Source organism: Caretta caretta, chromosome 10 (assembly GCF_965140235.1).
Source record: "Caretta caretta isolate rCarCar2 chromosome 10, rCarCar1.hap1, whole genome shotgun sequence".
In the NCBI taxonomy this organism is placed as follows: Eukaryota; Metazoa; Chordata; order Testudines; family Cheloniidae; genus Caretta; species Caretta caretta.
Window position 1 is genome coordinate 33,422,426 of NC_134215.1, and position 14,472 is coordinate 33,436,897.

General features: G+C 42.1%; 1 protein-coding gene across 4 annotated transcripts in view; it reads right to left on the minus strand.

Moving 5' to 3' along the window:
• Window positions 1-14,472, minus strand: part of CREBBP (CREB binding lysine acetyltransferase) — a 183,305-nt gene that overhangs the window by 52,530 nt on the left and 116,303 nt on the right. For 3 of the 4 annotated variants that reach the window (XM_048868270.2, XM_048868269.2, XM_048868273.2), the window contains exons 10-16: window positions 12,788-12,980; window positions 12,544-12,597; window positions 8,533-8,657; window positions 7,670-7,858; window positions 4,372-4,791; window positions 3,053-3,232; window positions 2,621-2,807 (exon numbers count right to left, since the gene is read on the minus strand). In XM_048868270.2, coding sequence (XP_048724227.1) covers window positions 2,621-2,807; window positions 3,053-3,232; window positions 4,372-4,791; window positions 7,670-7,858; window positions 8,533-8,657; window positions 12,544-12,597; window positions 12,788-12,980 — 1,348 coding nt within the window. The remainder of the gene's footprint in view (window positions 1-2,620; window positions 2,808-3,052; window positions 3,233-4,371; window positions 4,792-7,669; window positions 7,859-8,532; window positions 8,658-12,543; window positions 12,598-12,787; window positions 12,981-14,472) is intronic. The other variant, XM_048868271.2, reaches the window with a different exon arrangement.

Here is a 14,472-nt window from a genome sequence, read left to right on the forward strand (position 1 = left end):
AGCGGTTCATCCTCCAACACTGGTTCTGAACACCTACTCGATGACGGTCAAAGAGAGGAGACGGGGCACTCCTTTCATGCTGAATGGGAAGGCTCTGAAGGTGAATACTGAGGCCAGGACACCCAGTAGGGCCCAGAAGGAGGATCCTTAATTTGCTGTGGTGGGCCCTGAGGAGTGGGGTACCAGGGGCTCCTTTGCTAGGGAAAGGGAAGGTACCGTCACTGAGACATCAGAGCCTTTGGATAGTTGTATCAACAGTATGGGAAGGGTGGACCTGTGCTCCGTCCGAGCCTCTGATGCCAAGAAGTCGGAGCCTGGTTCTAATGGCAGCATCATGGGAACCACATGAGCTGGAAGAGAGCAGGCAAGAATATTAGCTGAAGGAGGTAAGTCCAAGGTGGAAGAGCACCCCCACCGCACGAGGTGACTAGCGTGCAAGCTGTGGAGACCTCACCTTCTCCAAAGCAAAGAGTTCACGAGGCTCAGGCACAGCCTCAAACCTGCCTGGTGTCAATGGCATGCGCGCCGCAGTCTGAACAAGAGCTGGGGCCGGAATGGAAGCCTGCCTCAGAACCGAAGGTTCCCTTGTCTTTGGCAGTGCAGAACTGGAAGGTGTATCTCACTCAGTGGACAGAACCAGCAGATCTTGTGGTCTATGTGGCTTCTTGTCATGCTTGTGCACCTTGGAATGCGCAGTTTCTCCATGGCTGGAACTCATGGAAGGTGCAACATCCTTCTTCAGCCTAGAGGAAGACTTACTACCATGCTTATGCGCATGCTTCCTTGCCTTACGATTAGGCCCTGGCACAGGGTTTATAGCACTGGTATCAGGGGAACCGGACTGGGTCTTTGTGGTAGGAGGCACACACCTGGATTGCTCAGGCCGATGTATGGGGGGGAGCTGGGGGAAGGAGTGTTCCCAGCCTGGATCCAACTGTGGCCTCATGGCAATTGCCATGAGGTGCTTCTTGAGGCAGACAGCCCAATCTTCCCAGGTACGGCTTGGGAAGGAGAGGCAGATACTGCATCTGGATGAAATGTGGGCTTCTCCCAAGCAGTAAAGGCAGCGCTTGTGCTCACTGCTGATTGAGAACGAGCGAGGGCAGGAGATGCAGATCTTCGGCACAATTCAGTATTCAGGTGCTGGGGGGAAGGGGGGGGGAAGGGAGAGAGGCAGGAAACCAGGAAAAATGTAGTCCCCAAAATTCCTTAATCCTAAAACTTATAGTAAAAAACAATAAAAACTATATACACGAATAAAACATATTTTTTCTGTGTTTTAAGTAAATGTGTCACAAGGGACAAGACAACAACAGAAGCTCCAACTCAAACCATGTGGTAGCGAGAAGGAACTAAGGGCACAGTTGGTTTGCCCCGCCCATTATTGCCTTGGACGAAACCATAAGGTGGAGCAAAAGCACATGTATGGACCAATGGACACTATTACTTTCAAAATCTCTGGCTCCAGACGCATGGTGCATGTGTATAACCCTCAGTGGAATACAATAGGGACCATCACTCAAAAAACTTCCTTATTTTACTTCTTAGAAACCAAACACCCAATGCATGCAAATACAGGTTTTTTGAAAAAACAAAACAAAACCCAAAGCTTTATCTAAGGGGAACAGTAATTCCTAAAATCTGTAATATTACTTTTCCCTTTCAAAATAAAGAGGAAAATATAGCAAATAGGTACGAACAATCAACGTTCAAACAAACCATATCCAAAACACTAATTCTGTAGACTGACTTGATCAGAATGGTGGTCACCATCGTGGAAACTTCTGTGGAACAGGCTTTGGGCCAGTACACTTTTAAAGCGATGGCACTCTCAAGGGAGCTGCACTGGGTCTTTTTCCTTTTAAAAGTTTTAGGGCCAGTATACCAGTCTAACTGTAAAAAATTTAAATTCAGGAACTGAGTTCAGTCCCTAATTCTCAGGCCAACAAGGGCTAATGACAATATGGATGCTGCGCACACAGCCTCTGGAAGGAAAGGGGCGTATCCCGTGATTCACCAGTAATCCTTCTGGCTAAATCAAGGAGACGTTATGGAGGGAGCTACTTTCAAATTGTCTTCTGTCTGCAGGATGTCACCACAACAAGAGGTCTTGGACAGCAGGGATGAAGTGAAAACAGAACCTGGAAAGAATTCACAGGACTTAGAGGACCTCTGTAAGAAAATGTTCTACGTGAATTCAGTCCTCATGAAATAGCACTGGCCAAAGTCAGATACATGCATACAACACCACCTATGTAATTTCCCTACAATTCACCTCAGTCCTGAACTGAAACCAATCCCTTACTACCCTGGCTTTGGCCCTTCTGCATAGAGACTGGCTGTGGTGAAAAAGCCAAACTAAGATGTCATCATTGACAGTAACGTTAAGTGCAAATCAGGAGGACATCAACACCTTACTTTTCACTTGTGATCCAAGGAAAGATAAGAATACTGCTTTCCAAAAGGAAAAAGGGTAGCACGTTAACTCACTGTCTCAGCCCCCAATTTGTGGTGTTAGTGCATACGTACAAACAGAGGGACCTCCTGGTTGGCTTAAAGATTGCAGGAGACAGAAAACCAAGAAAAATTATAGCAAGGACTCCCATTTCTATATACGTACTCTTTTTACGAGGCTGAGATGGTGATGTAGATTGTGAAGTGGTGCCATTAGTGCCACTCTCCTCTTCCTCTTTAGGCTCTACCTTGATATCAACTTTCTTTTCTTCTACCTCCATTGGCTCCTGTTTTGACTCTGCCACATCTATTTCTTCTTTCACTTGGCAAGATCCTTGTAAATCCTCCTCCATCTTAAGAAAGAAAGAGATGAGATTAAACTACACCTATAACGTCTCAAACTACAAATTCTATCAGTTTGGAGTGTCAGTAGCCCGATACACAATAAAGCACCAGACACAGGGCTTCCACCAGAGTGAAAACCAGAGTTTTCCATTAACTAATATTTTCTCGTCAGCTTGGCTCACTGATTCACACTCATCTTATTTTAGCTCCTATATATTATTGCTCTAATTAACTGTGAAGGAATTTCACTTACCTCAGTCTTAGGTTCCACTTGTGTTTCACAAGGCTCTGGCTCAGTTTCTTCATTTTTAACCTCTGGTTTGCTTTCTAGCATTGGTGCATCAGGTCCCAGCTGCTGGGAGTTGATATCGGCACTCGCAACTGAGCCTGGGGTTGGCACCCTGTTATCAATACTAGCTGCTGCCTGGGATAGCTGATGTAAAAAGGTACAAAAATCAAAACATTGAGGAAATATATAGAAATATTCATTTGTCTTGCTAAGAGGAATAGTACAAAATCATACACAAAAGGATCATCTGAAATAATACCACTCTTGATGTGGAAAAATTGGAAAATGTCCAGCGGAGGGCAACAAAAATGATTAGGGGACTGGAACACATGACTTATGAGGAGAGACTGAGGGAACTGGGATTTTTAGTCTGCAGAAGAGAAGAATGAGGGGGGATTTGATAGCTGTTTTCAACTACCTGAAAGGGGGTTCCAAAAAGGATGGATCTAGACTGTTCTCAGTGGTAGCAGATGACAGAACAAGGAGCAATGATCTCAAGTTGAAGTGTGGGAGGTTTAGGTTGGATAGTAGGAAAAACTTTTCCACTAGGAGGGTGGTGAAGCACTAGAATGCGTTACCTAGGGAGGTGGTGGAATCTCCTTCCTTAGAGGTTTTTAAGGTCAGGCTTGACAAAGCCCTGGCTGGGATGATTTAGTTGGGGATTGGTCCTGCTTAGAGCAGGGGGTTGGACTAGATGACCTCCTGACACCCCTTCCAACCCCGATATTCTATGATTCTATGAAAACCAAACTCTGGATACCAGAACACAGATCTCGAGTTATACAGAGGTAAAGACAGGAATGAGTTTATCATCTGATGCATTAGCATCTTCTGTTGATAAAGCAACTGTACGGTGGATAGTACACACTGATTACCATGCAGTCTCTTTCTACCCATCTTTAAAAACCATGTGTGAATTTAATGATCATGAAGGTGAAAGACTAATGATCCTGACTAGAGCCAAACATAGCACAGGCAGATTATTTACAAGTTTCCCACGCACAGCTGTAGAAACATTCTGTAGTATTTTTATTCCTAGTATTGGAAATCACTAACTAAATTGACTGCTGAGAACATTTGGATGAATGCATTTTGTTTGCATATGGATCTAAATAAATACCTATTCTAAAATATATCTTCCACAATCAAACAAGCTACTGTTGCTATGCCATAAGGATCCTGCAATCTGTAATTCTATGGCACAGTACTATACAGGGGAAAGTTCCTTGTTGAATGTTTAGGCTTCTGTTGCATTTGGACCAAATAAACCAGCTGATACTTACTGGAGTGCCAGGAGGTTGTGCCTGCACAGATGTTGGTTGTTGCTGAGATGGTTGTGGGGTTGGCACAGACTGGGGTTGTATTGGAGTCTGAGGTTGTGGTGTAACTTGAGCCTGTGCTGCAGTTTGTCCTGTAGGTGTACTCTGTGTCTGTGTTGCATTTGGAACAGAGCCAGGTGTTGGTGTAGGAGTCTGTCCTGAAGATGAGACTGGTGTGGATGGCTGAGTAGGTGCTGCTGGCTGAGGAGGAGTCATTCCAGGTGGGGTTTGGTGTTGGATAGGTGGCTTGCCAGCTGCATTGGATACAGGAGGTGCAGTCTGATGTAGAGGTGGCTGGGTCGCTGGTGGACATGATATCTGACCACTCTGTGGTCCTAGCATATTCATGGAGTTCGGAATAGCAGCACTGGGAACCTGCCCCTGCTATAAAGAGAGAGTTCTTAATGTATCCATGCTGCTCCAAAATTGAGTCATATTTACTTGGACATTATAAGAGCATTAAATGCCTTACAAGAGTAGCAGTTTAGATCACCATACATTTTTCATATTTATTTATTTACAGCAACCGTGTTTATTATCTCAAATGCACAGGTTCTGACCAGATAAAATCACCAATAATTTTCGATAGCTTTTTGCTCCTTTTATATTGTTCTGCTAGCATAAAGGAGATGGAACCCAGATAGCACTCCCCATAGGCAGCCATTCAAGAGCTAAGTTGTGCCATGGGCTGGGTAGGGGTAAGGATTCAGAGGACACAAAGTGGCTGAAAGCTCCCCACAACCTAGGCTGCACCTACTGAGCTACATTGCTCAGGAAGGCATCTCAGAATTCTTTCCCTTGTGTTTACTATACACAATACACTTGACCATGTAACAGTTTTTACCCTGACTTGACTATTTTGGATATTCAAAAAGGTTGTGGATCCACATTTCCGAGTCCAGCAACATTATAAAATTGAAATAGTACAATATAAATGACATGGTGCATGTGCATATGTTTTAAGGTCATATATTTTACTAAATGCTGCATCAGACAAACTAGAATGGGTGGAGGGAGAAACAGGGAGAGCAGACCATATTAATACAGTAACTCCTCACTTAAAGTTGTCCCGGTTAACGTTGTTACTGTTAAGTTACCGAGGGTTGTGAACTCAATCCTTGAGGGGGTCATTTAGGGATGTGGGGCAAAAATTGGGGATTGGTCCTGCTTTGAGCAGCTAGATGGACTAGATGACTTCCTGAGGTCCCTTCCAACCCTGATATTCTAGGAACTGATCTATGAATTAGGGAACATGCTCGTTTAAAGTTGCGAAATGCTCCCTTCTAACTCGTTTGGCAGCCACCTGCTTTGTCCACTGCTTGCAGGAAGAGCAGCCGGTGGAGGCTTGGAACCAGAGTGGACCAGCAGCCCAGCTATCAGCTCCCCACTCCCCTAAGTTCCCTGTGCAGCAGCTGCCCAGCAGGGTATCAATTGCCAGGAGTTCAGCTGTCCCTCCCGCCACTGCCCTGAGCTGCTCCTGCCCTTTGCCTTGGACCTGCTCCTCAAGACTCCTGCTTGCTGAATGGAGAGGAGGGGAAAAAGAGGGGGGCTAATGTCAGGGTGTCCCCCTCCCCCTGCACCCCGCTTACCCTATCTTCCATAGGGCAGGGGACACACACAACGGGCAGCACCTGCAGCCCAGTCTCAGCTTGCTGATCTAATTAACAAGGCAGTGTACTTCTGACTTCACTCTCCATACTTAAAGGGGAAATGCGCACATCTCTCTCTCTCACACACACACACACACACACACACACACACACTGTGTGTCTCTGTCTGCCCTCCCTCATTTCCTGCTGTGAGAGAGCTAACCCTTGAGGACTCAGCCAATTGCTAGCTCACAAAAGCTTATAGTCTCTAAGGTGCCACAAGTACTCCTTTTCATTTAGCAGTAAGGCATTCCCTAGGAAATATCCCACCCTCTGACTCCTCAACCAAGCTTCTCAATCATCATCACTGTGTACCAGTATTAAATTGTTTGTTTAAAACGTGTGTGTGTGTGTATGTGTACAAAAATTTCCCTGGAACCTAACCCCCTCATTTACATTAACTGTTATAGGGAAATTGGATTCGCTTAACACTGTTTTATTTAAAGTCGCATTTTTCAGGAACATAACTACAATGTTAAGTGAGGAGTTACTGTATGCCTTCATCTGATTTCTATTTAAAACCTTCATACAAGTATTTTTAAGTATTTGTATAAATCTAAATAAATCAACAAAGAAATATGAATGAATTATAGGTAGTAAAATGTCAAGTGTTAAAATGCTTTTATATTGCCTTATAAATATTTTGTTGAGGGATACTGTTTTTCTATCCATCATGTATTCAAGACTTTCTCCAGGAGGGCAGATGTTTTTATTTTTTAAAAAGCCACATGCAGAAGTGTTCAGCTATTAAACAAATAATTTGACTGAACTTCTGTAATAACATGGAAGACAACTGGTGATAGACAACAGCTTCCAATTCAGATGTAACCAGTTTAAAAACAAAACAAAAGAAACCCAAAAAACTAAGAGGGCTGCTTTGATTACATACTTTCTTGCAGTCCATAATTTAAAATAAATAGCTACTAAAGTCTGCATACAAAGAAAAAATAGGAGCATATGGATGACTCAGATACAATGGGGGAACACTGAAAATAGCTTAATCATGCATCATAAATTAACTTTTCCTGCTATTCCCCCCTAAAATTCTCCATAAGATTATGTGAATTACAGAATTCACATCTGGGGGTGGTGGTGGGGATTTTTTCCTAAACTAATACACCCAGAGTTTATGTAGCAGCTCATGGAAATACTTGGAATGCAGAAAGAGAAAGTGAAAGACAGGAGAGTCTCTGAGAAGCTGATTAAATTGGAGGGGTATAATGAACACTGGATATACAAATATAATGCAAACTATGCAAAGAAGTGAGATTTTAAAAGGAAATTGGACATGGGCAGTTCATGAACTGCCGGCTGGTGGAGGCTAGCGCCCAGCCCTGCCCCTTCCGCCTGAGGCCCCAGCCCTTCCGTGCCCCCTACCAGAGCCCCCCACTGCAGCTGCCGGCCGATGTCCCAGGCTAGAGTCCCCAGCCCCAGGAGGGCAGGTGGCATGGCCCTGACCCCAGAGCACCGAGAGGGAGGGCAGCGCGGCCTGAACCAGGGAGACTGAAGCTGAGCTGGGTAGAAGCAGGAGGGGTGGGGGGTTGTTGGGGGCTGAGTGTGGCCGCCCATGAAATTAGATTAAGATAATCCATACTTCAGAAAATGAATTCTACCTGTGAAACGCCTGTCTGGGTTGTTGATTGACCCATGCCTACATTGTTCACATTCAGAGCTCCACTTGATGATGGGAACTGATTCTGAGGGAGGAACTGGTTTTGGGTAGGAGCCTGACCCATCATAGTACTGGAATGTGCTCCCATCATGTTTTGTGGCTGAGGCATTCGGGAAGGAGACATTGCCATCTAATATTTAAAAACAAAAATATCAGTTATTAAAGAAATTAATTGGGTAGAAATAAAGGAAAAACCAAACTGATAATTAGCCATAAGGTCTGAGAAAAAATACTGACCTCATAAATCAAAGGGAGTTTTGGACACATGTATGATGTCAGCATTGCCTCACAACATTCAATGAGCTACTCAAAGTGAAAAAAATACTAAAGCTATATTTAGAACGCTAAGTTCTTTGGGCTAATATAGAAAAGTAATATGCTGTAACTCTTAAAATATATTTTAATTTTCTGAAAAAAATGAAATCAAGTTTTTTAGTGGTACCAGGGATTTATACACTGGATGGCTACAGTACTTGGAAGCACCAAGCTTCTTTCTCCCAGAAGACACGAGTTACTGTTATACCTCTGATGTCCGCCTCCCACCCTAAGTATTTATGTTCTGTATGTCAAATTTAAACGTTGAAAACAAATAAACAAGTCAGTAAAAAAACTGTATGATAGCAAAGATGAAAGATAAATTTCCCTGAAGCTAATTAGCATGAAATTCAAATAGACGAGCAGACACGTGAGTTTTCCACATTAATAGGAATATGTTTTTTCTCAAAGCATCTTTATTATAAAAACTGAGGAAATTCTTAAGTGGAATTAAACTATAAGAAGAACTTGAGGAAAGCAAATACAAACCGCTGGAACAGAGCTCATGTTGTTCATTTGTACAGGATGGTTCATTGGAGAAGCTGCACGGGGTCCCATGGGTGCCTGTGGCATCTGTACATTTCCTATGGACATGGGGTTAAACTGATTCATTCCTGCAAAATGCACCCCCAAAACAGCTCATTAGGAACAAGTCATCAAGCACTTACATGTACTACAGTATCATAATTCAAATCAGTTATGGTAAAAAGCATTACCCACACACACTGCCAGAGAGCAAGTGAGGTGTGTAATTCTATGCAATTGATTACAATTTTGCCTCAAGCTGTCAGAAGAGCAATAACCATTCTTCACATTAAAAAAGTCAACGTCGTTCCTTCCTGCAAAATGGTCACTAACAGAGACATGCTGGACAGGGACAAATGTTTAGGGAAAACCAACACTGAAACTTGTTTTAAACAACTGCTCAAGGGGCAAACAAATGGAGGTGATGCTCTTTAAAAGAAAAGTAGTACTATACTCAATACTTTTAGGAAAATTTGCAGGGGAGGGGTACATAAGACAGGAGTTGTATAAGAAGGGTGATCTCTTATTCAAGTTTTACTGTAAGTAATTCTCAAAGTAAATCATATAAAGGGCACACTGAAGGCAAGCACACTGCCCCAAATCAAAGTATAAACCAAAACAATACCACAACCAGCAACTACCAAAACAAAGGTAGCAGTTCCCTCTCCCCACCATCCTCCTCCTCAAAAATACACCCCACAAACCATGCATTGGTAAAGGCATACATTTATCATAGGCTCAATATTTACAGATATACATGTGCCTGTTCAAAGAACTTTTCTTTTCCTACCCAAAATAAATAAAATGCTAGATGTGTCATTAAACAAAGAGCGCCATATCATAGCTCCAAAGGGTTGCAATACAGGTTTCAGCTTACTAGATTCCATAACAAACATTAATTCATGAAGCAGATAAATGTGGACTACTACTTAGGAAGATGAAACATCTCAACTTTCAGTACTTTTCAGGAAAAAGCAGCTGGAGCAAGGCTACTGCATTCCTCTAGCATTAACAAATTAATAATGAGAAAATTCCCAGTTTACAAGTATCTTCTGGGCCAACAGGATTATCTGACAAAGAAGCACTGAAAACGAAAATGGTTTAACACATTTCACGCTGATAGATAAATTAAGTGAGGGTACTGCTGATTCCCTTCCTTTCTCACAGGTGCTAAATTACTCTCTAACCTGATTATCCCTGTTGTGGAGAAACTATTGGACACATCTTGTTAGCCCTTGAGATACCACTGTGATAAAGCCTGGTAAAGTGTGTGATGCTGGCAGACCAGATGCCAGCTCATGCCAAGGCCCCTAAGACTCACTGAACACTGACACATGCACAGCTGGAAACCAGTCTGGCTTAACTGTGTTTTAGTATTTTTAAAATAGGTATTAGAATTTAAGAATGTGTTTGTGTTTAGACTTTGTGGAATGATTGTAGGATGCTGCATGTATTAATCCTACTTATATCTGTATCCCGTGTTACAAGTTAATGTTTATATATTTGCTTTGTTACTATGAAAGTGTTTGCTTAGACTTCAGAGTGGTAGCCGTGTTAGTCTTCATCAGCAAAAAGAATGAGGAGTACTTATGGCACCTTAGAGACTAACCAATTTATTTGGGCATAAGCTTCCGTGGGCTAAAACCCACTTCATCGGATGCATGCAGTGGAAAATACAGTAGGAAGATTATATAACACACACACACACACACACACACACACACACACACACACACACACAGAACATGAAAAAATGGGTGTTGCTATACCAACTCTAACGAGACTAATTAATTAAGGTGGGCTATTATCAGCAGGAGAAAAAAAAACTTTTGTAGTGATAATCAGGATGGCCCATTTCAAACAGTTGACAAGAAGGTGTGAGTAACAGTAGGGGGAAAATTAGCATAGAGAAATAGTTTTTAGTTTGTGTAATGACTCATCTACTCCCAGTCTTTATTCAAGTCTAATTTAATGGTGTCCAGTTTGCAAATTAATTCCAGTTCTGCAGTTGCTCGTTGGAGTCTGTTTTTAAAGGTTTTTTTGTTGAAGAATTGCGACTTTTAGGTCTGTAACTGAGTGTCCAGGGAGGCTGAAGTGTTATCCGACTGGTTTTTGAATGTTCTAATTCTTGATGTCTGATTTGCGTCCATTTGTTCTTATGTGTAGAGTCTGTCCGGTTTGGCCAATGTACATGGCAGAGGGGCATTGCTGGCACATGATGGCATATATCACATTGGTAGATGTGCAGGTGAACGAGCCCTTGATGGTGTGGCTGATGTAATTAAGTCCTATGGTAGTGTCCCTTGAATAGATATGTGGACAGAGTTGGCAACGGACTTTGTTGCAAGGATAGGTTCCTGGGTTAGTGTTTTTGTTGTGTGATCCATTGGTGATCTTCCAGAAAACACCATTCTGGCCACTATGGATGTAGAAGCCCTTGACACCAACATTCCACACAAAGATGGATTACAAGCCATCAGGAACAGTATCCCCGATAATGTCACGGCAAACCTGGTGGCTGAACTTTGTGACTTTGTCCTCACCCACAACTATTTCACATTTGGGGAAAACGTATACCTTCCAAGTCATTGGAACTGCTAGGCTATCCGCATGGCCCCACAGTATGCCAACATTTTTATGGCTGACTTAGAACAATGCATTACATTTGTCATTACACAAACTAAAAACTATTTCCCCATGCTAATTTTTCCCCCTACTGTTACTCACACCTTCTTGTCAACTGTTTGAAATGGGCCATCCTGATTATCAGTACAAAAGCTTTTTTTTCTCCTGCTGATAATAGTCCACCTTAATTGATTAGTCTCGTTAGAGTTGGTATAGCAACACCCATTTTTTCATGCTCTCTCTCTATCTATATATCTATCTCTTCTTACTGTATTTTCCACTGCATGCATCCGATGAAGTGGGTTTTAGCCCACGAAAGTTTATGCCCAAATAAATTGGTTAGTCTCTAAGGTGCCACAAGTACTCCTCGTTCTTTTTACTAAAACTGTAAATTCCCCACAGTCAGGGGAGAAGCATTACCAGGTGTGAAATCCTAGTTTACCACAAGAGGTGCTATCTTCTCCCCAACAAAGGAAGGTCTACAGACATCAGATGAGCCATTGTGAACAAAAGACTGTTGACTGCTTCCCCCACAAACCTGTGTTCCATCACAGCTTGAATGCTGGTGAAAGGGAATAAAGATACTTGTTAAGGAGACCCTAGTATCTTTTCGCTCTCTGGATTCTGAGGGCAAAGATTCCTAAATATGAGCAAGAGATCCCCAAGCTGCTAGGCTTGGGTTAGCCCTAAAGGACGTAACAGCTTGCTTATTAATGAAGCTTCTATTACTTTTTTAACTTAAGATTGTATCTCATTTGTGTGTGTGTTTATCTGCTTTAATCTTATAAATAATTCATTTCTCCTCCTAGTTAATAAACCTTTTTGTTTGTTACAGGACTGGGTGGCTACAAGCTCTGTCTTTGGTATGAGATCTGAATACAACTGACTTGGGGTAAATGACTGATCCTTTGGTACGGCGAATAATCTGAATATTATTGTGATTTTTGGTGTAAAGTGACCATCTATCTAAAAGCCAAGCTTGCCTGGGTGGCAAGATAGAATGCAATACCTAGAGACTATCCATGACTCCATGGTAGGATTGTTACAGTGTGTTAGGAGTTGACAATTGATACTGGTTTGGTGAAATCTAATGATAGAATATACAACCAGTTTGGGGTTTTCATCCTGCTTCTTGACAGTCTGCCCTGAGGTTGACACTCATGGTTGTGAGTCACTCCTGACAGCATAACAAGTATAATGGTGAATACGAATAATAAAAGAAGGAGAGAGTCACACACACCCTTCCCCCTCAAGTTATAAACAATATGAAAGGAAAACAGAAGAAAAGCAACCTAGAAAAGCTATGTTTTGAATCAACAAAGCAATGTACAGAAGGAAAAAGTTAAATACCTTGAGAGACCTGCATACGACTCATAGGCACATTCGGCATGGACATAGGCCCATCTGCAACAGAATCAAAAGAATGGTCAAAGAAAAAAAAATTTTTTTAAATTAAGAAATAGTATACAATGACACTTCAGCCAACCACGACACTGCATAGCAGAAGTATTTAAATTCAATAAACGAAATGTAAAAAACTGTTCCACTTTCTTCTTCCATCTCCCCTGCCCCATCTCATCTAATCCATACTTACTGGAAGGTCTCAAGGGCTGTGCCTGGCCCATGGCAGCAGCCACCTGTGGGATACCAGGTGGCTGAGCCCCTGGGGTCTGTAAGGCTGGCTGGTTACCCAAGATCCCTTGTTTATGTAAACGAGACCTCCGTTTCTCTTCGAGCTCCTTTTGTATTTTATAGATTTTCTCTGCTAATAAATGATAGTATTCGTCCTATAAAGGAGAAAGATAATATTCAGTATTACAAAAAAATACAAAAATACAGAGGTAAAACTAATTCACCTGAATCGTGTGTCATTTACATTCTCTTGCAGATAAAGAGCTGCCTATTTGAAGAAGAATTACATTTCTTGTCACAACTGTTATATGGAGATGAGACTCCTTGTAATTCTTAAGTGGAGAGTAACAGTGAAGCTTTTGGAAAAAAACACAGGAAGGGAAGTTTACTTTACAGACTGACTGTCCATCTTGGCTGTCTTCCAAAGAATAGGCTTTTCTAAATCATCATGCATAAGTTTTTATGAAAGGGACTGTTGTAGGATGCCTGCTACTTTCTGGCAGAGAAATCAATATGAAGATACAATTTACTCTCCAGTGGGACATTTTTTATCCTTATTTATAAGTTGGTATTTTCTTAACACACCTAGCCACCAATCCAGAGTCAATAATGAAAGGAGCTCCTCACCTGCAGTTCTGCAGGAGAAAGGCAGGTGTTCTAAACTGGTAGCTTAGTCTGTTATGAAAAGATCAAGTTACAAGTAAAGAATAAAACTGCCTTTTTCATATACACAACTAATCTACCAATCCAGAGTCACTACTGTGAAGCATAAGACAGACATGGGAAGAGAGAGAATTTAAAGAACTAGTGAGAAACAGCAGCCTAGAGGATCAAACTGAACACTGCATCTACAGATGAGGAAACATCCATTTTGTTAAGGGTGTCAAATGAGTCAACAAATGAACACGTTACGACCCTGCTTGTAACATTAGATGATTCTGTGTTCCTTGCAGTCTATACAGCCGTCATGCATCCGTGAACATAATGCTTATGGTTCCTGGAGAGTTTTTTTTTGGGATTTTTTGCATGCTTATGATATGGTTGCTCTCACCTACTGTGAAATACTGCACTTCAGAGGTTCCATTTCTTTTTTTTCGCTTAGTATTAAGAATGATTGACTAACTTGCAGAACTGCCTGTGTTCTGTGAAAACAAAACTAACACCCTGCACCTTTCTAGGGAACAGAGAAGAGCCTTCAGGCAAAAAGATGGAAGGGCTCTCATGATTCAACTAAAATAGAGATTTCATTTTTGCCATAAATTGTGGTGTTATTCAAAGGCCCATCTTGTACCAACTGAAATGGTAACGTGGTTATTTGATGGGGATTATCCAAAATTAAGTGTGGATGACTGTCTTGAGTCTATGCCTCTCTGCGATGCCTTAGAGAATCTCTTCCACTTCATCAAGTAGGTTTCCCTGATCAAAGATTCCTTGCTTTCAACAGAATCTACTGTACTTCTGTGCCCCAACAACCCAGATGCTAAGTGATGAGACTGAAAGATTTCTAATCCAGGTGCAAAATTCTGCCCTGATTCACAGAAAAGAAGTCTGGTAAACTGGGAAGCAAGTTTTCTGGTTCTGACATCAGTTCCAGGACACTGGGGAACTGAAACTGCCAGTGTGCAAGCTGGGGGCATTTAACAGCAT